This window comes from Hemitrygon akajei, chromosome 6 (genome assembly GCF_048418815.1).
Source record: "Hemitrygon akajei chromosome 6, sHemAka1.3, whole genome shotgun sequence".
In the NCBI taxonomy this organism is placed as follows: domain Eukaryota; kingdom Metazoa; phylum Chordata; class Chondrichthyes; order Myliobatiformes; family Dasyatidae; genus Hemitrygon; species Hemitrygon akajei.
In genome coordinates this window covers 20,920,032-20,947,712 of record NC_133129.1, presented here as the reverse complement: position 1 = coordinate 20,947,712, position 27,681 = coordinate 20,920,032, and the positions used below count along the sequence as shown (strand labels likewise).

At 42.9% G+C, this 27,681-nt stretch overlaps 1 protein-coding gene across 2 annotated transcripts in view; it reads left to right on the top strand.

Moving 5' to 3' along the window:
• The window catches only part of LOC140728898 (rapamycin-insensitive companion of mTOR-like), a 201,690-nt gene that overhangs the window by 127,361 nt on the left and 46,648 nt on the right, over window positions 1–27,681 (top strand). For both annotated transcript variants that reach the window (XM_073047981.1, XM_073047980.1), the window contains exons 17-28: window positions 2,865–3,030; window positions 3,992–4,093; window positions 6,073–6,119; window positions 6,758–6,893; window positions 7,879–8,078; window positions 11,268–11,394; window positions 13,684–13,848; window positions 15,797–15,873; window positions 17,342–17,420; window positions 22,267–22,376; window positions 24,204–24,291; window positions 25,913–26,005. In XM_073047981.1, coding sequence (XP_072904082.1) covers window positions 2,865–3,030; window positions 3,992–4,093; window positions 6,073–6,119; window positions 6,758–6,893; window positions 7,879–8,078; window positions 11,268–11,394; window positions 13,684–13,848; window positions 15,797–15,873; window positions 17,342–17,420; window positions 22,267–22,376; window positions 24,204–24,291; window positions 25,913–26,005 — 1,390 coding nt within the window. The remainder of the gene's footprint in view (window positions 1–2,864; window positions 3,031–3,991; window positions 4,094–6,072; window positions 6,120–6,757; window positions 6,894–7,878; window positions 8,079–11,267; window positions 11,395–13,683; window positions 13,849–15,796; window positions 15,874–17,341; window positions 17,421–22,266; window positions 22,377–24,203; window positions 24,292–25,912; window positions 26,006–27,681) is intronic.

The window sequence follows — 27,681 nt, the reverse complement described above, 5'->3', positions numbered from 1 at the left end:
CATCATGATAGAGTAGCAGGTAGCATGATGTTATTACAGCTCAGAGTTCGGAGTTCAGTCCCATTATCCTCTGTGCACCCTTCTTGTGAAGTGCATGTGTTTTGTCCAGATCCTCCGGTTTCCTCTCTCAATCCGAAGATGTACTGGGTCGGTTAATTGGTCATCGTATATTGTCCCGCGATGTTAGGGTTAAATCAGTGCAGTTGGGTGTTACTGTTCCACGCTCTCTCTCGCTCTAAATAAATAAAATAGTGTTGTGTAGTTCTGGGCTGGGCACTATAAGAATTATATGGTGGCAGTGGAGAAAGTGTGGGTGAGGTTCACCAGGATTTTACCTGGATTGGAGGAGTTCAGTTATTGCAGGGGTGGGGTGAGAGATTGGACAGGCTGTTTTATTCCTTAGAATAAAGGACGTTGAGGTGACCTGATAGATGTATGTAAAATTGAGACATAGTAAATTGGTATAATTGGTATAAGACCAAGGAGATGGTGGTGGACTTTAGGAGATCTAGGCCTCATATGGAGCCAGTGATCATTAATGGAGAATGTGTGGAGTAGGTTAAGACCTACAAGTATCTGGGAGTACAGTTAGACGAGAAGCTAGACTGGACTGCCAACACAGATGCCTTGTGCAGGAAGGCACAGAGTCGACTGTACTTCCTTAGAAGGTTGGCGTCATTCAATGTCTGTAGTGAGATGCTGAAGATGTTCTATAGGTCAGTTGTGGAGAGCGCCCTCTTCTTTGTGGTGGCGTTTTGGGGAGGAAGCATTAAGAAGAGGGACGCCTCACGTCTTAATAAGCTGGTAAGGAAGGCGGGCTCTGTCGTGGGCAAAGTGCTGGAGAGTTTAACATCGGTAGCTGAGCGAAGGGCGCTGAGTAGGCTACGGTCAATTATGGAAAACTCTGAACATCCTCTACATAGCACCATCCAGAGACAGAGAAGCAGTTTCAGCGACAGGTTACTATCGATGCAATGCTCCTCAGACAGGATGAAGAGGTCAATACTCCCCAATGCCATTAGGCTTTACAATTCAACCGCCAGGACTTAAGAACTTTTTAAAAGCTATTATTAATGCTTTTTGAGATAGTGATTTAGATGCATATCATATTTTTTTACTGAGTTAAGTATTGTATGTAATTAGTTTTGCTACAACAAGTGTATGGGACATTGGAAAAAAAGTTGAATTTCCCCATGGGGATGAATAAAGTATCTATCTATCTATAATATTGTCATGTAGAAAGAAGCATTTTCATGTAGAAAGAAGACAAGACAATGATTTTAAGCTGAGAGGAGAGCGATTTAAATGGGATTTGAGGGTGGGAGTATTTTTTACCCAGTGAGTGGTAGATATTTGGATCTCACTGCCAGCTGAAATCACTGACATTTGAATAAACAATGTATTGATCGATATGGACCTAATGCAAGCAAATGGGATTAACATTGATTGATAGAAAGGTCAGCATGGACATGGTGACTCTATAGCGTCATACTGCACTACAGCCTGTTCAGTCTCTGCCGAACTTTTATTCTGCCTAGTCCCACTGGGATCATAGCCCTCCATTCCCCTCCCACCTATGTACATAACTGTTGAAATTGAACCCACATTCACTACTTCCACTGGCACCTCGTTGCAGCCTCTCACCACCCTCTGTGTTGTATAACTGACTCCAATTATAATTGGGAATTGCCTGAAGTACAGATATTCACATTGCCCCCAGGATGTCTGAATCTGGAGAGAGATTTTCAGGCAGGAATCCCACTTGTGATTGCAGTCTAGTGATGGTGGTTGCTGTATGTTTAAATTCTGCTATTTCTCATTCCTGTGGAATGGCTCCTGTCCTATATGTAATGGCGTTAGAGGATGGCAAGCATCAGGATTAGTAATAGAATCGTACCAAACAAAAACAGGCCTTCAGTCCACCACTTCCATGCTGACCTTCCTGTCGATCTATAGTAATGCCATCTATTTGCATCTGGTATTGTATCACGGGGGATCAACACCTACAGTGGAGGAATATTCAGCAAGACAAACTACAGTGTTCATTGTCTGATAAAAGTTTTGTGTGTACGTGGAGGCTTGACATATTTGTGAGTTTTAGGTAAAGGTTAATATGAGTAAGCTGATTCCTTCCTTGCCAGTGCTACTTATCTCCTCTGTGGTGTTGACCTCTTTATGGACAATATCAGCTGCAATTGAACTATTTCTGTTTTCTTAGCCAGCTGCCAATGAGATACCGAATCGCTGTGTCAGAAAGCAGTATCATTGTCATTTATCCATTGTGTAGAGGAGGTGACTCTTGGGCAGAGGTTGCAATGTAACGTAGTACAGAAATGTCTGTAAACCTGGCAAAGAGGTGGGAAAGACATCATGAGTAAATAGATGTAAGACAGTGTATTTGGAGATTGGAAATAAGCTAGAAGGGAAGTAAATGACAAGAAAACTATGACCAAGGTATTTTAACATTTGATTAGCTTTATTGGTTACATATACATTGCGACATACAGTGAAAGTGTCATTTGTTTCACTGACAAATGCAATCTGAGGGTGTGCTGGGGTGCACCATGCTTCTGGTGCATGACACAACCCTAACCCTAACTGTACGTCTTTGGACTGTGGGAGGAAACCGGAGCACCCGGAGGAAACCCACGCGATCCCGAGGAGAACGTAAAAGTTCTTAAAGACAGCGACAGAATTGAATCTGAGTCACTGGCTGTTATGCTAACTGCTCTGCCACCACGCCGCCTTACTTAGGTCTAATTCTTCTTTTTCACACGATATTGGGATTGTTTTCCTTGTGTGTTTCATTCCATGTTCTGCAAAATCAGAGCACTTGTAACTCTTTACTCCTGGCTTAACTGCAGGCGAGCCAGTGCAGCTGTGAATTGCCTGAAGCGATTTCACGAGATGAAGAAGCGGGGCTGCAAGCCCTATAGCCTGTATCTGGATCACATTGCACACAAGGGCGCCTCCAGCTCTCAGAGACGAGATCATCACCTGCGTGTCCAGAGAGACATTTTCGTCCTGAAGGTGAGCAGAGTGCTTCATGCACACGAAAACATGTGACATCGTTGGGTTAATGGGTTACTGATGGTCACAGGTAACGAGGATAAAACGCTTCTGTTTGCTTGCCATCCAGACAGATCGACCATACATGAGCACATCGCAGTAACACAGAAAGATAAAGAATGTAACATACACTCACTGTTTTGGTGGCAACTAAATGTATGTTTGTGGTCTGCTGCTGCTGTAGCCCATCCACGTCAAGTTTCGACACATGTACTTAGAGATGCTGTTGTAATGCGTGGTTATTTGAGTTACTGTTGCCTTCCTGTCAACTTGAACCAGTCTGGCCACTCTCCTCTGACCTCTCTCTTTAACAAGGCATTTTTGCCCACAGAACGGCAGCTCACTGGATGTTTTTTGCCTTTTGCACCATTCTCTGTAAACTCTAGAGACTGTTGTGTGTGAAAATCCCAGGAGATCAGCAGTTTCTGAAATACTCAAACCATGCCATCTGGTACCAAAAATCATTCCACCATCAAAATCACTTACTTCACTTTTCTTTCCCATTCTGATGTTTGGTCTGAACAACTGAACCTCTTGAATGTCTGCATGCTATTGTGTTGAGGTGCTGCCAATGATTTTTACATTAATGAGCAGGTGTACCTAAAAGTGGCCACTACAAAGAATCTGATGCAAGTAGGCAAATAAAGTACAGGTACTTTAAATAAAGATGAGGTAGATTGGGAGATCAAGTGTTCATCCGACAGCATGTGAGAGTCTGATAACAATAGGATAGAAGTTGTACTTGGAGGTCCTAATGAAGAGACTCCTGTTGTTAATGTACTTGTCAGCATTTTGAGTTTTAGACTTTGAAGCTGAGCTATTTTCCAATTTTTAAAAAGTCCTTGTATATTTTCACAAGATCATTGTCAGTATGTTACTGCATTGCCTGATGCATATCTGTTCTTGTTAAATTATTTTCTAGGACACAGAGGAGGCAATGATGCAGAACCTGCGTGACAGCGACGTCCTCAATAACAAGGACAATCTGCGATGGAACTGGAATCTGATCTCAACCATTCTTAAGGTAGAATTACCAATTTGTCATTGGAGCTTGAGCATTATATCCATTGGTATTTATTTTTGGAATAATTACTGTGAAGTCATCTTGATATTTTATGCTCTAGTTTCGATTCAAGGTTTCTTGAATGCAAATTAACCCGCACTGTACTCTGTCATCAAACACATAATGATCAAGTGAATGAAAGGGTTAATGCATGAGAAGCATTTGATGGCTCTGGGCCTGTACTCGCTGGAATTTAGAAAAATGGGGATGGGGGTTCTCTTGAAACCTTTTGAATAATGAAACACCTAGATAAAGTGGATGTGGAGAGGATGTTTCCTGTAGTGGGGGAGATTAGGACCAGAGGACACAGGCTCAAAATGGAGGGTTGTCCATTTGGAGTAGGGATGAGGAGTAATTTATTTAGCCATGAGGTGGTGAATCAGTGGAATTCATTGTCACAGACAGCTGTGGAGGCCAAGTCTATTGGGTATGTTCAAAGAAGAGATTGACGAGTTTTTGATTAATAAAAGATTCTGAGGAGAAGGCAGAGGAATGAAGTTGAGAGGGATAATAAATCAGCCATGATGGAATGGCACAGCAGACTAGATGAGCCAAATAGCCTAACTCTGCTCCCATGTCAAGTTCAAGCCACTTTTTATTGTAATTTCGACCATAACTGCTGGCACAGTACACAGTAAAAACGAGACAACGTTTTTCAGTACCAAGGTGCTACATGAAACAGTACAAAAACTACACTGAACTATGTAAAACAACACAAAAAACTACACTGGACTACAGACTTACCCAGGACTGCATAAAGTGCACAAAACAGTTCAGGCATTACAATGAATAATAAACAAGACAGTAGGCACAGTAGAGGGCATATGTCTTATGGTTCTATACCCAAAGTAGAATATCAGATGTTAGATATGCCGTGAATCTCTCCAGTTCATCATAAATTCAGCCAAGTGAAGGATACCCCTGTTAGAAATCACAATGATATTACTCAAGGGCTCCAGACCCAACTCAGATTGAGACATGCAAACTGGCAGGATGGGGCATCTTAATACCCCACCTCTGAACTATAACTGATCTTCAGATTTGCTGAGTTATGATTCTTTCCTGGGATTGTGATGCCTGCTGACAGTGTAAGGTTTAGAAAATGTGTTAGATAATTCAGGTACTTCTACCTAGCACCCAGCTAGTTGGTGATTTTACACAGGCTTGTGGGACTGCGGTAGCGTAGCAGTTAGTGTGACACAATTATGCCTTGGGGCACCGGAGTTCAAAGTACAGTTCCGGCGTCTTCTAAGAAAGTTCGTACGTACATTCTTCCTGTGAGCACATGAGTGTCCTCTAGGTGCTCCGGTTTCCGCCCACAGTTCAAAAATGTATAGGTTAGTAGGTTATTTTGTCATTGTAAATTATCCTGTGATTAGGCTAGTGTTAAATCAGTGGGTTGCTGTGTGGTACAGCTCACTGGGCTAGAAGTGCCTGTTCCGTGCTGAACCGTTAAATAAATGATATATCATGTGGGTGCATTCGGAGATAGAAGAAAGACTGCAGATACTGCAATCTGGAGCCAAAAGCAAACTGCTGCCCCTACATTCGCCCTCCCCTCCCTCGCCTGTCTCCAGCTACCCATCATCTCCCCAACCCCCACCCTCCACCTCAATTTCTGCCTATCAACTACCCGCCCATCTCACTCATCCATCTCCCCTTTACACTCTCAGTCCTGTTAGGATCCAGAACTTTGGCCATACCTTTGCCTCCATCAGTTCTGCTCAGCCTGTTGAGTTCTTCCACCGGTTGAATTTTGATCATGTATGTGGTTGGATAATGCAACAAACTTGCATGTGAGCATGCTGGAAATGACATTTGAAACCCAAGTCTCAGAGATGGATGCGGTGCTAGAACTAATTGTCTTGACCAGTTTTTTTGTTGTTGTAACTCAAGTTTTTATTAAATAAATACCATAGAGTTTCAATTCTTTCTTGCAGTGGCCCAATGTAAACCTGCGAAATTACAAAGATGAACAGTTGCACAGGTGAGTAGAGTGGTGTCTCTCAATGAAATGGGAAGGGCAGGTGGGTTTTAGATGATCACCCTTACCCAGAACATAAAGTGGCCACTTGATGGTACGTGGGATGATTGTCCTAGAGCCACGGTTCCACAGAACAAGTGTGCACCTCGTCACATGCTAGTGCAGCTGCAGACAAACGCAGTCCGGTTTGTCTTCCACAGAGTGACCACTGGAGGGCAGCACCAGCATGTTGGGCCTTCCCCCAACCCAGCGGAGACTCCCACCGGTGTAATAATAGTAAAGCTACTGGATTGTCCGCACTGTACTGCTACCACGAAACAACAAATATCACACGATAATCTGACTGTGTGAACCTGTCTGATTCACTAATGTTCTTCAGGAAAGTGAATCTGCGGACTTTACCTCGTATGAGGTCGCCGGTGTGCCAGACACACAGATATGGTCAACTCCAAGTTGCTTCCTCAGTTGAGGGGCAATGGCTGCCATTGTCAGAGGAGTTCATACCCTGTATATATAAAACAAACGCATTTCCCCTTTCTCATCTGCTCAGTGAGTCGCTCTGCATGTCTTTGTCATTCTATTATCCCCTTATCTCTCCTGGTATTTTTCATAACAAGCTTCCTCATTTGCTCCTCGGTTAGGTTTGTGCGCAGACTGCTGTATTTTTACAAGCCCAGTAGTAAGCTGTATGCCAACATGGAGCTGGATCACAGCATGGGGAAGCAGCTGACCATTGTAGGCTGCCAGTTCATTGAGTTTCTGCTCGAGTCCACTGAGGTGAGTTTGCTACACCAGCTGCAATTAACCAGCGCCAGGACACGTGGAAAACTTGCCTTGTATACTGTCAACATAGCTTACTTTGTTACAACAGTGCATTGAGGTAGAACAAGGTAAAACAATAACAGGGTGCAGAATAAAGTGCTACAATTACAGGGAAAGTGCAGTGCAGGTTGACAGTAAGGTGCAAGGCCGTAACATGGTAGGCTGTGTGGTCAAGAATCCATCTGATTATACTAGGGGACCATTCAGCCAATACAGTGTATCGAAGCTGCTCTTGAGCCTGGTGGTATGTGCTTTCGGGCTTTTATATCTTTTTCCCAATGTGAAAGGGGAGAAGTGAGAATATGTTCTCATTTCTGCCCCTCCCATTGGCAGAAGGTATAAAAGCCTGAAAGGCGAGTCCCACCAGGTGGGGAGGTTCTTTGATTACGTGAACTGCTGGACTGGGACATCTCCAACACATGCACTTGTTAATTCTGTGAATGGAAAGAATGTGTTAAGATAAAGTTGAGCTTTATTTGTCACTTACATCAAGGCAGACAGTGAAATGCAACAATGACCAGCACAGTCTAAGGATGTGCTGGGGGCAGCCCACAAGGGTCACCACGTTTTTAAAGTAGCAAGTGACTGCACAAGGAAGGAAAGGGAGGAGAGGTTAGCATGACACTATTGCACCTTGGGACATCAGAGTTTGGAGTTTAGTTCTGCTGGCCTTCAAGAAAGTTTGCATGTTCTTCCCATATCCTCGTGGGTTTTCTGCAGGTGCTCCGGTTTCCTCCTACAGTCCAAAGACACACTGTTAGTAGATTAATTGGTCATTGTAAATTGTCTTGTGATTAAGCTAGAGTTGGGTGGATTGCTGGGCAGTGCTTTATCTCTAAATAAATAAAATAAAGGAAAGGTTGGTGTGGCTGGCAATGTAAATTTCTGCAGTTTATTGTTTCAGAAGAACATAACTCAACTTTTTGTTATATGTTCATAGGATGGTCAGATGTATCTGGAGGAATTGGTGAAAGACATCGTGCAGTGGCTGTCCTTGTCCTCTGGTCTCAAACCTGAGCGGAGCCTGCAGAACAATGGCTTACTCAACACCCTCAGCCAACACTACTTCTTGCTTATTGGCACTCTGTCCGCTCACCCACACGGAGTCAAGTTGCTGGAAAAGTGCAGCATGTTTCAGTGGTAAGACCCATTTCAGGTGACGCTACTAATTACACATGAATAAAATGCTAATGCCAAACTTTTTCAAATCAGGAAAGTTAACCTTCAAACAAATTAAGAGTATATAACTTCAAAAAATTTGGCATAGAATACAGGAGTTGAGATATTATGTTGAAGTTATATAAGACTTAAGTAAGGCCTAACTTCAGAGTATCGTGTGCAGGTTTGGTCACCTACCTACAGGAAAGATGTCAATAAGATCAAAACCGTACATAAAGAATTTACAAGAATGTTGCCAGGACTTGAGGACCTGAGGAATAGGGAAATGTTGAATAGGTTAGGACTTTATTCCCTGGAGTGTTGCTAAATGAAGGAAGATTAGAGATATACAATGTTCTGAGGGGTATGGATAGGGTAAATACAAGCAGGCTTTTTTTCACTGAGGTTGGGTGAGACAGGAACTAGAGTTCATGGGTTCAGGGTGAAAGGTGAAAAGTTTAAGGGAACGGGGGGCGGGGGAATTTCTTCACTCAAAGTGGTGAGCTGCCAGCACAAGTGGTGGGTGTGGGGTCGATTTTAATATTTAAGAGAAATTTGGATAGGTACATGGATGGGAGGGATATGAAGTGTCAGGTTCGGGCACAGGTGGATTAAGTTTGGCAGAGTCTAGATGGGCTGGAGGACCTGTCTCAGTACTGTAGTACTCCATGATGTCATTCACAATTCATAATGCCATGTGTTGTTCTTGTGAGCGTTGACCAGATTCCAGTCAGTGCTTTTATTGGAAGCGTGCTACCAGGGGTTTCCAATGTTTGCCCAACTCTGTATCAGTGTTTGGTCCCTCCCTCTTCCTCCCTGTAACTCTCAACAGTAACTCATCTGTATCATGAGTATAGTGGGTTTCTCCTGCTGTTTTTCAACTTTCTTTTACTTCTGCCATCTTTTTTCCCCAGGTACTTTCCAAAGCATATTTTCCCAGGTTCTAGCTGTATCCCAGTAAAAGAAACCATTGATCTCCCAATGTAGTCATTAGGGATACTTTTTTGGAGACGCAGTATGTACAATCTACAAGCTCACCACAGGAGATAACACAGGTGGGGACACGTGAGCTTCTGCTGATGCTGGAAATCTTGAGGACGTCAAGCAGGGGAGTGAATTGTTGATGTTTTGGGCTGAGACCCTTTACCAGGATAGGAAAGGAAGGGGGCTGTCCTCTTCCTTTCAAATCTAGATGCAGGGCCTAGGCCCAAAATGCTGGCCATTTATTAGATGCTGCCTGACCTGAGTACCTCCGGCATTTTGTGAAAGTTGGATGGGGTCTTGGAAAAGGAACTTATTCCCAGCAGATGTGAGATAAGCAGTTAAATTGGGAAAGCATAGAAGGACGTGTAGAATGGAGGCAAAGTTTAGATGGTGTGGACGGCAATGTACCAAAGGTCATTTCTGTGCTGTACAACTTTGGTGCTTTAGGGTAGTGATTCCAAAAAAGCCTTATAAGTGAACAACGCTTTATAAAGTCAACGTTACATCTTTGCTTTTATATTCTAGTCCTCTTGAAATGAATGCTAACATCGCATTTGCCATCCTTACCACAGATTCAACCTGCAATACCACAGACTCATAGCTTCTTAAGCAACCTCATGACTCCTTATTTGACTTGCTGGTGTCTTCTAGTCAGCTTGAACCAGTCTGGCCATTCTCTGATGAGCTCTCTCATTAACAAGGATTTTTTGCCACAGAAGTGTTGCTATATTTTTTTTTTTGTTTTTTTGCACCATTTTCTGTAAACTCTGCTTGAAAATCCCGGGAGATCAGCAGCTTCTGGGATACTCACACCACCCTGTCTGGTACCAAAAGTCACTTAGATCACGTTTCTTCCCCATTCTGAACCTCTTGACCATGTCTGCATGCTTTAACGCATTGAGTTGCTGCCACGTGATTGACTGATTAGATATCTGCATTAACGATCAGGTGTACATAATAAAATGACCTAGGGTGTAGATTGTTAATGTCTCATGCTAGTATAATTGAATTGAATTGACTTTCTTTCTTACATCCTTCACATACATGAGGAGTAAAAATCTTTACGTGATTTCAATGTGCAATCATAGTACTTTATAATAAATAGGATAGTCAATGTAATATAGGAGTACACTCAAATCAGCGTGAGTTCATCAGTCTGATGTCCTGGTGGAAGAAGCTGTCCAGGAGCCTGGTGGTCCTGGCTTTTAGGCTGCAGTACCACTTCCCGGATGGTAGCAGCTGGAATAGATTGTGGAATAGACTCGGGTCCCCAATGATCTGCAGTTTTTCCATATGCTGTTACCTTTCCATTTACTGAATGTAAATACAGCTAAACTACCATGCATAATCCCATGAATTCTCTTTGTCTTTCCCTAGAGCATTTTATTGAATGCTTTCTCATGCCCCAAATTGCAATTTGCTCCTTCCCTGCTCTGCTCAATACAAAGAAATTCTTATAGCTCTCACCGTTCTGTTTCCTTTTCTAAAGGAGTGCCAAGAGTACCTGATTGTAATCTGATTATCCCAGATTAGCATTTTCTGGCCCGTAACTTGTCTTCTCTTTTCCTTGAACAATGGGGTGATGAGTCCATAAACCATAGGAGTAGAAATAGGCTCATTAAATCTGCTCCAGCATTCCATTGTGGCTGATTTATTATCCCTCTCAATCCCATTCTTCTGCCTTTGCCCTGTAACCTTTGATGCCCTTACTAATTTAGAACCTATCAACCTCTGCTTTAAAAATACCTAATAACTTGGCCTCATCAGTATCTATTGCAATGAATTCCACAGATTTACCACCCTTTGGCTGAAGAAATTCCTCCTCATCTCTGTTCTAAAGAGACATCCTTCTATTCTGAGGCTGTGCCCTCTGGTCCGAGATTCCCCCACCATAGGAAACATCCTCTCCACTTTGTATTTGCCAGTTGACACGGCTGTCTTGGGATCTGCAAAAGTGTCTAAGGTCAAAAACTATGCTCAAAGACCTTAGTACACTGTGCTGTAAACTGCTTGGGGATTTGTCATTTCTGCTGCAGCAGAAGAGGCAGGAACTGAAGCAGGATTAAATGGCTGGTAATTGAAGTTGTAGTTGAAATTGCTGTTAAGGAGTGTGGAGTGATGCAAAGAGTAGAACTGAATGTTGTGCCTGCAAATTGTCATAAATTTAATCTCTTCCTCTCTCTGCAGTTTACTCAGCCTCTGTTCTCTGAAGAACTACGACCATGTGCTAAAGCTAACAGTCTCCACTTTAGACTACAGCCGTGATGGCTTGTCCAGGGTTATCCTGTCCAAAATCCTTTCGTCAGCCACAGATGTAAGTACTCATGAAATTAACGGACTGGTGTTTTTATTGGGTTGTTAATCTTCTGTGCAAATTGACTGAGTATTACAATCGCAATCACTTGGAGATTTGAAATCCATGTCAGGCCGAGTGTTTATGCTGAGTGCAGGAAAATATAGTTTGCATGCATATGTATTCCAGTTACGCCTCAAATTATTATTCCAAGCTTGGACTATTCAGCCTGAGTTTGTTCTGTAAAAAAAGATTGTTGAAAATTTTGGTCATGGTGCCATGGTAGCATAGCAATTAGCATGACGCTGTTACAGCTTGGGGTGTCAGAGTTCAGAGTTCAATTCCGGTGTGGTCTGTAAAGATTTTGTACGTTCTCCCCGATGGCTAGCTTTCTCTGGGTGCATCAGTTTCCTCTCATAGTCCAAAAATATAGTGATTAGAAGGTTAATTGTCCCATGGTTAGGCTGCTCCTTGGGCTGGAAAACCCTGTCCACGCTGTATCTCTAAATAATGAAAAGTATATTCCTTCCTTAAATGATAAGGAATATCATTTTAAATGTGTTTCAATTCGCATTGTGACAGAAAGACATTGAAGAATGCTGGGGACATTACATACTGCAGATGCTGGAAATCTGAAGCAGCACACACAATGCTGGAGGAACTCAACTGGACAGATAGCTTCTGTGAAGAGAGTTGGATAGTCGACATTTAGCTGTTTTTTCTCTCAATAGATGCTGCCTGACCCAATGAATTCCTCCAGAATTGTGTATGTTGCTGAAGGAAGCTGGATCACTCTTTAGAGTGACCTGGGAACTAAACGCCATAGTGACCAAGGCAGACATTTCAGTTTTTATATTTTTCTTACTTGCTCTGAAGTGGTCAGGTGAGTTTTATTTTGGATGGAGTCATTACTTGAAAAAATTCAAGCAGATTCCTGAAACGCTGCTTAATATTATCTGACACTTTACTGAAGTGTGTAGAAGGGGTAAAAATCTGGAAAATATATTCCTGAGAGAAAACTTTGTTCGTGTAGCAACCCAATGCAATAGAACATAGAGCAGTGTATCATGGGAACAGGCCTTTCAGCCCACAATGTTGTGCCAATCCAATTAAATCAGTAATCAAATGGCAACCTAATATTCCCCTCTGCTTACCAATGTCCAGATCCATCCATTTTCCTCACATCCACACGTCCATCTAAACATCTCTTAACCTTTACCACCATGCCAGGTACCCAGCACTTTTGGTGTAAAAAGAACTTGCCCTCACATCCCCTTTGAAATTGCACCCTCTCACCTTGAATGCATACTATCTGCTATTAGATATTTCAACCCTGAGAGAGCCGTGGTACCTAACTTGGTTTCAGGGAATGAACGTGAGCAAGTGGAAAGGAAGGCAGCAGAGGATTATATTGGGGAATTGATCATAATTCAAAGCATGAAGAGCCGGGGTAAACAGACTAATTAATGAAAGGCAGTTGAGGCTAAATGCAAATTAGAGGAACAGCCCCTCCTATTTTGTCTGGGCCATCTCCAACCTGGCAGCATGAATGTCAAATTCACATATTTCCATTGAACGCTCACTCTCTGCCCATTTTCTCTCTCCTTCTGATCCAACTGACCCCCATTACTAACCTTTCCTGTCCCCCACCCTCTCCATCTGCCCATCACCCACACCGTCCTCCCACTGGTTCCCCTCCCCGCTTCCCTCCCTTTATTCCATTGTCCACCTTTCCTATCAGATTCTATCAATTTCAGTCCCTTGTCCCTTCCACCTATCACTTGCAGCTTCTGACATTATTTGCACCTTCCTCTTCCCCATTTGCCTATTGCCCTCACCCCCCCCCCCTTACTCAGATCCACTTATCACCTGCCAGCTTTTGGATTTGTCCCTTCCCTCCATCTTTTAATGCTGTCTATCTCCCCTCTATCTTTCAGTCCTGATGAAGTGTCTCAATCCAAAATGTCGGTTGTCCATTTCCCTTCATAGATGCTGCCTGACCTGCTGAGTTTCTCCAGCAATTTGAATATTGTTCCAGATTCCAGCTTCTGCAATCTCTCATTACTAGTTGGTCCTGTACACTTGACTTCAAGGCAAATTCTGACAGTGATGATTGCATCTTCAAAATTAGTTGTTTAAAAAAAGGATTAAGTTTTTAATTCTGTGTTTGTGGTGTAGCTTTGAAAACTTGTCCTATACAAAAGCTGATTGTGGTGAGATCAGCAAGACTTCAGTTATTTTTGCTTTAATTTGTGAGAGGGATGGTCTAGGTTGTACCACCTTTACTGGTCTGACTGCTGTCAATTTTAGAACTGCAGGTTGTATGCAACAAAACACTTGCGTGTCTTACTACGGGCCAATGTGGAGTTCTTCAGCAACTGGGGCATCGAGTTACTAGTGACGCAGCTGCACGATAAAAATAAGACTATCTCTTCCGAAGCACTTGATATCCTGGATGAGGCATGTGAGGACAAGGTGAGGCTTGGAACTGAATGTAGAAATGAATGTTCAGTGCACTTTGTGTGATATTCTCTTAAGGTTATTATACTTGGGTGTCGCGGCAGTGTGGCAGTAAGTGGAATCCTATTACATCTTGGAGTTCGGAGTTCAATTCTGGCACTATACGTTCTCCCCGTAACCGTGTGGGTTTCCTCCAGGGCTCTAGTTTTCTCCCACAGTCCAAAGATGTACCGTGGTGTTAGTGGTTAATTGGTCATTATAAATTATCCTGTGAATAGGCTAGGGTTAAATAGGTGGGTTGCTGGCAGTATTACTACACTGCATCTCTAAATAAAGATAAATACTTCATCTCAGGATTTAATTCACTTTGATTACAAGATTCCCAGACTTCAACACTTGCATGTCCATGTGGAATGATAGAATGAGGGATATTGGAATTGGCATTTGGGACCTTGAACTGGCGAGGTTGGAGGCAGTGTTGAGGACAGTTCTCGACACCTCTGCTCTGTGACCATTCTGGATTGTCCGTTGCATCACTGGCACCAGCCTACCCACTATCAAGGACATACCGTATATACAGAAAGGTGCTGGAAGAGGTCCGGTAGTATCATGAAGGATCTCAGCCACCCTGCTCATGGACTGTCCCACTCCCATCAGGAAGGCAGCTATGTAGCATCCACACCAGGACCACCAGACTCAAAAACAGTTACCTTCCCCAAGCAGTAAGGCTATTAACACCTCCACCCACTAACCCACTCCACACCCCCAACCACCACTACTTTATCATTTCTTGTTAGTCACCTTATGTACAGACACACCTGTGCACTATTTTTTGTATGTATGTATTTATGGCATTTTTATTTTTTTATATGCTGCACTGGATCCAGAGTAACAATTATTTTGTTTTCCTTTAAATTTGAGTACTAGTTGTTCCTGTAAAATCCTGACTTGACTTTGACTTCAATACAAGTTTGCTGGCAATTTGTGACGGGCCTGTCTAAGTATTTAAACCATGATCCTGTCTTCAAACTCAGTTACGGCAGTCACACATTTGAACTACACTGATATAAAAGCTGAAACCACTCCTTGTCCTTTTAGACGGTCGGAATATTAGGGTTAAAGTAGGTGACTCCAATTACTGGGGGTGGGAAGGTAAACTTTAGAAGTTTCTTTTAACTATTCTAAATGTTTACAATGCTTATTATTGCAAAGTTACATCTGGGATTAGATTGTCTATCGAATATTGAAGGGCCTAGTTAGAGTGAATGTGGAGAGGATGTTTCCTATAGTAGAGGAGTCTAGGGCCAGAGGGCACAGCCTCAGAATACAAGGATGTTCCCTTTAGAACACAGGTGAGGTGGAATTTCTTTAGCCAGAAGGAAGTGAATCTGACATTCGTTGCCACAGGTGTCTGTGGAGACCAAGTCATTGGATATATTTAAATCAGAGGTTGATAGATTCTTGATTAGTCAGGGTGTCAGAGGTTATGGAGAGAAGACAGGAGAATGGAGTTGAGAGGGATACTAAATCAACCATGATTGAATAACAGAGTAGACTTGATGGGCCAGATGGCCTAATTTTGTTCCTTTGTCTAATGGTCTTGGTGAAATTTCAGTCTTAAATGTTGTGGTTGAAGCATTGCTGCACTTGATGATTGGTTTCAAAGTGCACACATTGCAAACAGGGTGTTGCTTTGTCAGAGATGCATCCTTTGTTGGGAGAGTTTGCATCTGGCTTCCAGTTGCACATTCCTCTGCACATGAAACATTGCCTGCCATTGTAAAAAGAACACGTAATTGCCATCTTGGTCACCATCATTTCAGGCTGTATGGGCCTGAAACCACTCGTAATCGGGACTGGAGTGTCAGTCAAAATTGTGGTCAATATTCAGTTTGCGATTGAGCTGAAATATGAGGACTTTCTTACCACTGATCCATTTGAAACTTTTTTTCTCATCCTCCAGGCTAACCTACATGCACTGATCCAGTTGAAGCCAGCTTTAACCCACCTTGGAGACAAAGGATTGCTGTTACTCCTCCGGTGAGTGTGGTTGGTCAGTGTTCCAGCTCTCCTCCGCGTTCCACTGGCTGCATGCCTAACAATCTGACACAGCTTCTCCCTGTCATATTAAACTCAGAAATGTCAGCACAGGAGAAGGCTCTTCAGCTCAATGAAGTCCAGGTACAAGAAATCCATCAGCTCCCTTCCCCTGCAAATTACACTCCTCCAGTGCTACCCTCCAGGGTGATACAGTAGCATAGTGGTTAGTGTAACACTTTATATTGCCAGTGATCGTAATTCGATTCCCACTGCTGTCTATAAGGAGTTCGTAAGTTCTCCTTGTGACAGTGTGGATTTCCTCTGGGTGCTCCAGTTTCCTCCCACATTCCAAAGACGTGGGTTAGTATGTTGGCACCGGAAACATAACAACACTTTCAGAGTTTCAAAGTACATTTATTATCAAAGTATGTATACTAAATACAACTCTGTGATTTGTCATCCCGCAGGCAGTCACAAAACAAAGAAACATGGAACCTGTTCAAGAAAACAGCAGACACCTTGTATGCACATCCTCTGAATGTGTTGGTTGTTAATGCAAAATTATGCATTTCACTGACAAATAAAGCTAATCTTTCAGTTCAGTTCCCCTTTGAAGATGCAAGTTGATTCTGTTTCAGACAATGAATTGGAGCTCATAATTACTGTTTCTGTATCCTTGACTCATTGTTTTAAATCTTTTCTGTAGACCTTTATTCTGACAAGAATGACCCCAGTTACTCTAAAGATACTCATACACGTGTAAGCTTTTATCGCTATTGCAACCGAGCTCCAATCTGAAAATGACATTACTGCCGCTCTGTTTTAAACTGATTTTTGCTCATGCTGTAATGGATCCTCAAGTCAACTGGCTTCAGTTTTATTAGCTAGTCTTTAATGGTGGAATTTATCAAATGCTTTCTGAAATTCCAATGCAGCCAACAGTAAATGCATGCCTTTATGAACCCATTCTGTACTGTTTTCAATCCCTTAAAAAATGTACTGGTGAATGGGAAAGCAAATATTGAAAATTATGGAATATAAGTAATTAGACATAGTAATCAAAATGAAAAACATTTAATATTTTGAAATGTCAACTGAACATTACAACTAATCTAAGGGATCATACCCATAAAGGCTCCCTGCCATTTCTGTGAGCTTTTTGGTCACTTTATTTCTTCCTGTCATTGTTTCTCCCACCACTCTCTGTCTGTTTTGCTTCCTCTTGCTCCCTCTTTCCTTCCATCTGTCTACATTTCTTACTGATCCTCTTTCCCTGTTTTCTTGCTCTCCCTTCCTCCCTGCTTCCCCTCTCTCACCGTAGTCACTTTCTTGTGACAAAGGAGGTTTTACCACAAAAATAAAAGCTAGACAGGAATCAGTCTAATCCTCTAGTCACTTTCTGATCAGTAGTATTATTTGCACTTTGTTGGTATCTAGGTTTCTGATAGAATTTAATTTATTTTCCCAGATTTTTGTCCATCCCCAAGGGATTCTCCTACCTGAATGAGAGGGGTTATGTTACCAAACAGTTGGAAAAATGGCAGCAGGTGAGCAGTGGCAAAATCTCTTCAAAGATGTTTGATTACCAGGTGGACAATAAAATCTTTGGTCTTGCAACTGGACTCAAAGGAAGCAATTTGCTGCAGTTTGACACTTGCAGCACGTATTTGTTCAAGATTGTTTCATGTAATTTCCAATATACAAGTGTAAAGGAGAATGAAATAATTGTTACTTCAAATCTGATGCAACGTAAAAAAAAGCACTAATAAAAACAAGTATAAATCCATTAGATAGCTTACATAATAGACAGTTGCAAGAAAAGGTTTGTGAACCATTTGTGATTACCTGGTTTTTGGTAATAATTACTCATAAAATGTGGTCTGATCTTCATCTGAGTCATAATAATAGACCAACACAGTCTGCCTAAACTAATAACACACAAACAATTGTGCTTTTCATGTCTTTATTGAACACATTGTTTAATCATTCACAGTCCAGGCTGGAAAAAGTATGTGAACCCTTCTATTTAATAACTGCTAGAGCCTCCTTCAGCAGCAGTAACCTCCACCAAACATTTCTTGTAACTGATCAGGCTTGTTTCCATACAAAACTGTTAAGGTTCATCAATATTTCTGGGATACCTTGCATGACCAGTCCTCTTCAGTTCATGCTGCAGCATTTCAATTGGGGTAGTCTGGACTCTGACTTGGCCATTCCAAAATACTAATCTTTTTTTTAAACCATTTTGTTGTTGACTTGCACTTGTGTTTCAGATCATTGTTTGTTGCATCATCCAACTTCTATTAAGCTTCAAGTGATGCATCGCTATCCTGTAAAATGTCTAGATAGAATTTTGAATTCATTGTTCCCTCAACAATTGCAAGCTGTCCCAGCCACAAGGCAGCAAAGCAGGCCCAAACCACGATGCTCGTTCCACCATGCTTCACAGTTGGGATGAGATTTTGGTGTGGGTGTGCGGTGCTCTTTTCCCTCCAAACATATGTATTTCTGCCAAGAAGTTCAACTTTTTCTCATCTGTCCACAGGACATTGTCCTAGAAGTGTTGTGGAGCATCCAGGTGGTCTTTTGCAAACTTGTGACATGCAGCAGTGTTTTTGTTTCAGTGGTTTCCTCCCGTGGTGTCCTTCCATGAGCACCATTCTTGTTCAGTGTTACTCTTCCAGTGGACTCGTGAGCAGAGTTGTGCATGATTTTGGCTGGTACCGTTGGGTTCTCTTTCACCTCCTTCAGCATTGCACGTTGTGCTCTTGGTGTGAACTTTGCAGGATGCCCACTCCTAGGGAGAGAAGCAACTGTACTGAGTTCCCTCCATTTGTAGGCAGTTTCTCTTACTGTAGACTGATGCACACTCAGGTCTTTAGAAATGCTTTTGTAGCCTTTTCCAGCTTCATGCATCTCTACAATTCTTCTAAGGTCCTCTGAAAGTTGTTTTGTTTGAGGCATAGTGCACAAAAAGAGATCTTTCTTGAGGGGAGCAGGCTGTGTCAGTATCTTGACATTGTGTGTCTTTTTTATAGGCAGGGCACCTCTACAACCCTCACCTCCAATCTCATCTCATTGATTGGAACACCCAACTGCAAGTAGCTTTTGTAGAAAGCATCACCCCAGAGATTCACATACTTTTTTGAACCTAGACTGTGATTGTTTAAATGGTAAGAAGAAGTACAATTGTTTGTGCATTATTTAGGCAGGTTGTGTTTGTCTATTAATGTGACTTAGATGAAGATCAGACTATTTTATGAGTAATTAATGCAGAAAAACCAGGTAATTGCAAAGGGTTCACAAACTTTTCCTTGCAACTGTACATTGATTGTATGTGCGTAAAGCGACACCAGGCACAGGAGTGCCTGTACTAAAGGTGGCTGACAGGAAATGATAAAGTAGTTGTGGTTGGGGGTGTGGAGGTGTTGATCAGCCTTACTGCTTGAGGGGAGGTGTTTCTGGTGTGGATGCTACATAGTTTCCTCCCGGGTGACAGTGGGACAAACAGTCTATGAGCAGGGTGTGTGGGATCCTTCATGATGCCACTAGCCCTTTTCCAGCACCTTTCTGTTAATATATCCTTGATCTCGATGGCAGCTAGGATGGTACTGATGATGCTTTTGGGCAGTTTTGACTACTCGTAGAGCCTTCCTGTCCTCCTCAGCAAAACACACAAAATGCTGGAGGAACTCAGCAGGTCAGGCAGTATCTGTGGAAAAGAGTACAGTCGACATTTTGGACCAAGCCCCTGCTGAGTTCCTCCAGCATTTTGTGTGTGTTGCTCGGATTTCCAGCATCTGCAGATTTTCTCTTGTCTGTCTGCCATGGTGCAGTTTCCATACCATGTACAGCATTGTGTATGGATACGTCAGCTTTAGTATGGTGGGTAAGCAGAAGCAATACATATCAGAGAATACAATAATGGTATGGTTTCTGTCTCGTGTTCACTGCCCTCTGTATGAAGTACTCAATCTAAATCGTCAGAGATACATGGGAAGGAAGCATAGACTAGGACTAATGTGAGGAAAAGTTGTTTCATATGGTAAATATTTGGAATTCTGTTTCTCAGGTGGCTGTGGAGGTCCAATTACTACATTCAAACTGAGATCCATAGATTTTTGGGGGGTTTTAGAGCAATAATGGAAAATGAGGATATAACAGAAATTGCGTTGATATAGAAGATCAGCTATGATCTTGTTGAATGGTAGAGCAGGTTTGGGATGTCAAATATATAAAAATAAATGTGGAGCAGGGAGTATGAAAATCTGGCAGGAGCAGAGGATGTTGGGAATGGCGAGAATAGAGCACTGTGGGTGGGACATGGAACAGTTGGCAGAGAAGGAGTACGGGGGCAGGGGTGGCATAGTACAGCCACACCCAGCCCTGTGGCACCAGGCAAGGTTATTTGATTCCAAACGGTTTATTGATCCTTACAGAATGTCTTTCTGTTGCTTCGCGACCCCTTTTCCCAACCATGATTCCCCTCTCCCTGCCCCCTTCCCACTCTCAGTCCACAATAGAATATCAGAATTATCCCATATCAGAATTAGGTTTATCATCACTCTCACATTGTAAAAACAGTTTTTCTTTTGCGGCAGCAGTACAGAATAATACATAAAATTACTATGGTACTGTGCAAAGGTCTAGGCACCCTAGCTAGACTTTTGCACAGTATTGTATTTTTCAAATGACCTTTTGTGCTCTGCTGCCTCCAGCACGTCCTTAGGTTGTGTTGGTTGTTAATGCGAACAACACATTCCTCTGTATGTTATGTATGTGTGGTGCCACGAGATATAGACTGCCTTTATCCTGTGGCATCGTGCACAGATATTACCCTTTTGGTCCGTAATAGGCCCTTTCTCTGCATCTCCACTAAAGGTTTTCCTTAATCATGCCTGCCAGTGATATTTAATGTCCCTTCTTTGCCTTCCTAATTTTGTTTTTAATTAGCCCCGACACTTTCTGTATTCTGAAATGGTAAAAAGCTGCTTTTAATTCCCTCTATCTGCCATCTGCTTTCATCCCTCACTGTCCTTGGCATCTGGAGATCTTTGAAAGTTGTCCTTGCCTTTCTTTCTCTCTTGGAGGAAGATGTTGGTCTAATCAAAGTGCATTTGTTTTTAGAGTATATATACTATATATAATTGCAAGAAAAAAAATTGTGAACCCTTTGCAGTTACCTGATTTTCTGCATTAATTACTCATAACGTGTTCTGATCTTCATCTAAGTCACAATAATAGACAAACTCAATCTGCCTTAACTAATAACACTCACAAACAATTGTACTTTTCACGTCTTTTTTGTTCATATTGTTTAATCATTCACAGTCCAGGCTGGAAAAAGTATGTGAATCCTTGTATTTAATAATTGATAGAACCTCCATTAGCAGCAGTAACCTCCAGCAAGCATTTTCTGTAGCTGCTGATCAGACTTGCACAATGGCGAGGAATTGTAGACCATTCTTGCATACAGAACTGTTTCAGTTCATCTGTATTTCTGGGATACCTTGCATGCACAGCCCTTACAGGCAGCCACGATACAAAAAATACACAATGGAGCCCATTAAAAAAGACCATTAAACACTCACCGTACAAAAAAAAAGCAATTTGTGCAAACAAGAAGTAAGCAAACAACATTCAGAGCTAAAATTTGCGTAAGTTCGCAGCCACAAAGCCAATCGTCACTGTAGCTAGTCCAGGAAGCCCATTAGTTGCAGTCCACAGCACAGAGATGAGTAAATCTCACCGTGCAGCAAACCTCCAGCCCCAACACTGACCTTAATTTGGCCAAACATTGGCTCGATTCTTGCTCTCGGGCCCAGGCCCTGCTGGCTCGAGCCAACCCACACCTGACCTTTCCAATCAGATTGATTTGTGTTCAGAAATATGCTTCTAAGTAAAGAATCCTACCTGGGACAGTTGATGCAGCTAAGTGGAGCAGCTCTCTATGACGTGGCCATATCCATCTGTGTGAGCACGCAGGGCATAGGGATGTTGGAGTTTATATACCCAGGCGTATGCACAGCTTGATGCAACCAGATGCAAAGTTACCTACTGTAATAGGAGCAACGTTAGAGCTATCTGTCAACTGGTAAATGGGAATTTCATGATTCTAGAAACGTAGGCCTGTTGCAATTAAGGTACAATGAATTGTTTCACAGCAGGCAGGCAATCAGTGCTCCTGTGGTAAATAAAGGCCATGTGAAAATTAAGAATTCAATAGACTAGGCTTTGTCTTTGACCTATAAAGCCGTACGATCAGGGACACTGGTAAAGTACCCAATATTGGAGTAAATCAGTATGAATGCTGATCCTGGGCATGTCATAGTTCAAAGATGAATAGAACATAGAGCATTGTATCAGCATTGTAAAGAACTTTTGTATCTTCAGGAATACAACTTGAAATATGTGGATCTGATTGAAGAAAAGCTAAACGAGGCACTCACTACATACCGCAAACCCGCTGATGGAGAGAACTATGTGCGCCGCACTAACCACAGGTGAGGGGCTGGGAGAGCGTGTCTTAACAGTCATTGTTTGCACAAAGCCCACTGTTAAAGTTCTTTAATCACCTCTCAGTACTCTGGTTCTTGCATTATAATATCTAAATAATAAGTTACCATGAAAGAGAAAGTTGCATATGAAATTAATTGTTTGATTTGTTATAGGACATTGAACACTACAGCAGAGTTAAGGCCCTTCAGTTCATGATGTTGTGCCAACCTTTTAACCTACTCCAAGATGAATATAACCTATATAATCTCCCGCATCGCTCTCCATTTTTCTATCATCCATATCTCTCAAATGCCCCTAATGTATCTACCTCTACACCACTCCTGGCAGGACGCTCCATGCACCCACCACTCTGATTTAAAACTAAAACCTACTTCTGACACCATTCCCCCTATACTTGCCTCCAGTCACCTTTCTTTCCCCCCCCCCCCCCCAACCTGGGGGAAAGTCTCTGATTCTCCATAGATTGGGCACTCTACGTCTCTTGTCACTTTGTTTTCCACCGTATTCTCTGCTCTTCTTTGTGTGGAATTTGCTGACATTACTAACGTGGTCTACAAAGATTGCATATAATGGATGTGGATTAGGCTTTTTATATAATCACCGCTTTAAACACTTGCTGTCGTTTGATTAAATGTTCACATCTGGTTGATCAAAACCTGGCACAGGCTGTTCCAGCCAACTGCATTTAACCCTGACCTCCAAAGAAGTTAGCACTTCTTCCTGCGGGTTTCCTCTCCAAATACATCGATTACAAGGTCACTTTCCTCCTGTAATTTGCCCCTAGTGTGTGTCAGTAATCTAGTCTGGAGACGGTTAATTCAGAGTCCAAAGTTCTAAGTATGTATACTGTAGTCACCTTAGATTCATTTTCTTGCAGGCATTTACAAGAAAAAAAAGATAGAATTTATGAAAAGCTGTACATATACAAAACCAATGTGTAAAAGAAGATCAACTGAGAATTTGTAAAGAGCCCTCAAGTCTGTAGGTTGTAGAATCAGTTCAGAGTTGTGAGTGAAGTTGTCCACATTGGTTCAGGAGCCTAATGGTTGTAGAGAATAACTGTTCCTGAACCGGGTGGGGTCTGATAGTATGAGTAAGAAGCAAGCATGCCTTGGCTGGTGGGGCTCTTTGACGATGGATGCTGCTTTTTTGTGGCAGTGCTCTGAGTAGATGTGCTCAATGGTGGGGAGGTATTTGCCTGCGATGGACTGGGCTGTATCCATCACTTTCTGTATGTAGGCTGGGCTTTGTTTCCATACCAAGCCATCATCAAAGGTTTTGGTGAAATGCTGAATCTACTAAGAAGTTGGTGGGAAAACGGGGAGAATTTAAAAAGTGATAGTAGTTTAGGTTAAGGTGGGCGAGTGCTTAGTGGTTGGCAGATTCTTGTTGGGCTGAAGGACCTGTTTCTGCAATGCATTACCTATTATGGCTTGATTGTAAAATCGGTTTGTGCAGTTACAAACTTTGGCCACTGGGTGTCAGAAGTGTATCATGAGCAAAAATTAAAGCTAGCAAAATAGGTGAGGTCACTTGACACTGAACATGTCACAACAGCTTTATACTTGAACCACTTGTGAACAACTTGTGTACATCATAGTCTCCAAAATAATGCAACAAATGCACTTAAAATCTTTTTTATAATTTTGGAATATGTTGAAATATGATATAAGACATGCAAGCTTTCCTCTTTGTCTCTCAAAATTAGATTCAAAAACTAATTGTATATCTGCAGATTCAATATGGAGCTTGAATTGCAGAGCATTAACTCATAAGATTTCTCTATTGTAAACCTGATTTTCTACTTCTAGGTTACAGCGACCTTATGTTTATCTGCCTGTTCATCTGTACAGCCAGTTGGTGCATCATAAAACAGGCTGTCATTTACTAGAGACCCAGGTTAGAAAATCTTTGTACAACTTTTTCAAACCGATAAATGCGATGCATCCTCATGGCTACGATTACAGTGATTACAAACAGCAAACAATGGCACATGCAAGTGTTCTGAACCAATAACCCTGTTGCCTCATTCAGGTACACAAGCGATTCTGCAGATGGTGCAAATCTTGAGCGACGCTTACGAAATGTGGAAGGACTGAGCATGAACTTAACATCGGGGGTGGGGGGGGGGGGGAATACAACGTCTTGGCCCGAAATGTCAACTCTTGATTTCCCCTCTGCAGATGCTGCCTGACCTTCTGAGTTCCTCCAGAATTTTGTGTGTGTTACTCTTACAGATTTTGCCTGATTTGAGTGTTCTTAACGTTTATCTGAAATAAAAATAAAAATAGTGTCATTTCTGAGCATTTCACACAGCCTAGTTGAGGCCTTCTGTTTGGTCAGAGTCAACCATGGACGTTGCATCCTAGTTGTCTACATGATACACAAGCCAGGCCAGTACGATATGGAGAGCGAAGAGTTGCCCACGTAGCAGGCTCCCCCTCTCCTCGCTGCTGATGAATCCAAAGGAATGGCAGAGACCGATAGCTTGGTACCAGCAGTGTTGCAGGAGTTGACGGTCAGCATTGAACTCAACATTGGTTTGCTTTAGGGACTCCAGTTCCAGATTTTTCTTTGGGGTTTACTCCTGAAGCCTTCTCCATTAGGGTTTTCATTCTCCTAAGTGAGTTGTCAACCATGGCTGACGAGCCCCATCTGCCCAAAGGGACTGGTTTTAAGCTGCCAGTAACCCACCTTTGTCAGTAGAAACACCGGGCTCAGTAGCTAAGCTACGTGTGAAGGCCAGGAGCTGGACTTGGTTGTCAGAAGCTATTTGAGGCATTTAAACATAGAAACATAGAAAACCTACAGCACAATATAGGCACTTCGGCCCACAAAGCTGTGCTGAACAGAAAATATCCCACTGGCAGCGTTGGGATTCGAACCCACGCCTCCAAAGAGACTGGAGCCTAAATCCAGCACCTTAGACCGCTCAGCCACGCTAGAGCTTTATTCCCACTGCCCTTCCCCCCCCCCACCCCCACCCCCATCCCTGGCTGTGACAACCTTGCAGAACCGTAAGAGATCACAGTCTCTAATTAATGATAAACAGGGTAATGATACAGGTCATTAAGCCACTTCTGATGTTCACTGTTCTGTTTTTCTTCCCATAAAAGGCTGCCAGGCCTGCTGTGTGTTTCCAGAATATTTTGCTTTTGTTGATTTCCCAAATGTTTTCTGCCTGGTTTGAATTTTTTCCAACATGTGTCTAGTCTGAGGCAGACAGAGGGCGAGGCAAGCTTTTCCCCAGGCTGTGGGAGTGTTTGAACAGTGGGCTGTACTCTCAATGCTGTTGTTTTGCTGCCTGTTGGGTTGTGTGTTTTCCTGCTGAACAATGTGGGCATGCTATATTAGTGTTGGAATGGGGACACTTGCAGGCTGCCCCCAGTACATCCTCAGACTGTGTTGGTTGTTAACGCAAGCAACACATTTCACTGTATGTTTTGATGAGTATGTGACAAATTTGAATCTTGAAGGGACTGGAACTTTACTGGATACTGTCGATGGTTTTATTTTTCAGAGCATTGTTCCTGACTTGAGTTACGTGGTGCGTTCACCTGCGCTGGATAAATGGGATGGTGTAAAGCAGCTGAAGGCAGCACTCTGGGCCCTGGTAAGAACAATGTCATTAACTATTCTGTGTGTGTGGCCAACTCATTTAGATCATAAGACCGTAAGGTATAAGGGCAGAAGTAGGCCATTCGGCCCATTGAGTCTACTCTACCATTCAATCATGGCTGATCCAATTCTTCCAGTCATCCCCACTCCCCTGCCTTCTCCCTATACCCTTTGATGCCCTGACTAATCAAGAACCTATCTATCTTGGAGTTATAGGCAGGTGGTCACACCGGGGCCATGGGAGACAGGCAAGTGGATAACAGTCAGGAGAGGGAAGGGGAAGAGTTAGGTACTAGAGAATACCCCTGTGGTTGCCCCCCTTAACAATAAGTGCTCCTGTTTGAGTACTGTTGGGGGGGGCAGCCGACTTGGGTGAAGCAACGGTGGCCATGCCTCTGACACAGAGTCTGGCCCTGTGGCTCAGAAGGGTAGGGAAAGGAAGAGGAAGGCAGTAGTGATAGGGGACTCTATAGTTAGGGGGTCAGACGGACGATTCTGTGGACGCAGCAAAGAAACTCGGATGGTAGTTTGCCTAACAGGTGCCAGGGTCCAGGATGTTTCATAAACCGTCCATGATATCCTGCAGTGGGAGGGAGAACAGCCAGAGATCGTGGTACATATTGGTACCAATGACGTAGGTAAGAAAAGTGAAGAGGTCCTGTAAAAAGACTATAGGGAGTTAGGAAGGAAGTTAAGAAGCAGGACCACAAAGGTAGTGATCTCGGGACTACTGCCTCTGCCACGTGACAGTGAGAATAGGAATAGAATGAAGTGGAGGATAAATGTGTGGCTGAGGGATTGGAGCAGGGGGCAGGGATTCAAATTTCTGGATCATTCGGACCTCTTTTGGGGCAGGTGTGACCTGTACAAAGAGGACGGGTTGCACTTGAATCCCTGGGGGACCAATATCCTGGCGGGGAGGTTTGCTAAGGCTACTGGGGAGACTTTAAACTAGAATTGTTGTGGGGTGAGAACCAAATCGAAGAGACTGGGGAAGAGGTGGTTGGCTCACAAATAGAGAAAGCTTGGAGACTGTGTGAGGGAGGACAGGCACATGATAGAGAAGGGATGAGCTCAGACCGACAGTTTGAGATGTGTCTATTTTAATGTAAGGAGTGTTGTGAACAAAGCGGATGAGCTTAGAACGTTGATCAGTACTTGGAGCTACGATGTTGTGGCCATTACAGAGGCTCAGGGACAGGAATGGTTACTTCAAGTGCTGGGTTTTAGATGTTTCAGAAAGGACAGGGAGGGAGGCAAAAGAGGTGGGGGCGTGGCACTGTTGAACGGAGATAGTGTCATGGCTGCAGAAAAGGTGAAGGTCATGGAGGGATTGTCTACGGAACCTCTGGGTGGAGGTTAGGAACAGGAAGGGGTCAATAATTTTACTGGGTGTGTTTTACAGGCCACCCAATAGTAACAAGGATATCGAGGAGCAGATAGGGAAACAGATCTTGGAAAGGTGTAATAATAACTGAGTTGTCGTGATGGGAGATTTCAATTTCCCAAATATCCATTGGCATCTCCCCAGAGCAAGGGGTTTAGATGGTGTGGAGTTTGTTCGGTGTGTTCAGGAAGGTTTCTTGACACAGTATGGAGATAAGCCCACAAGAGGAGAGGCTGTACTTGATTTGGTATTGGGAAATTAACCTGGTCAGGTGTCAGATCTCT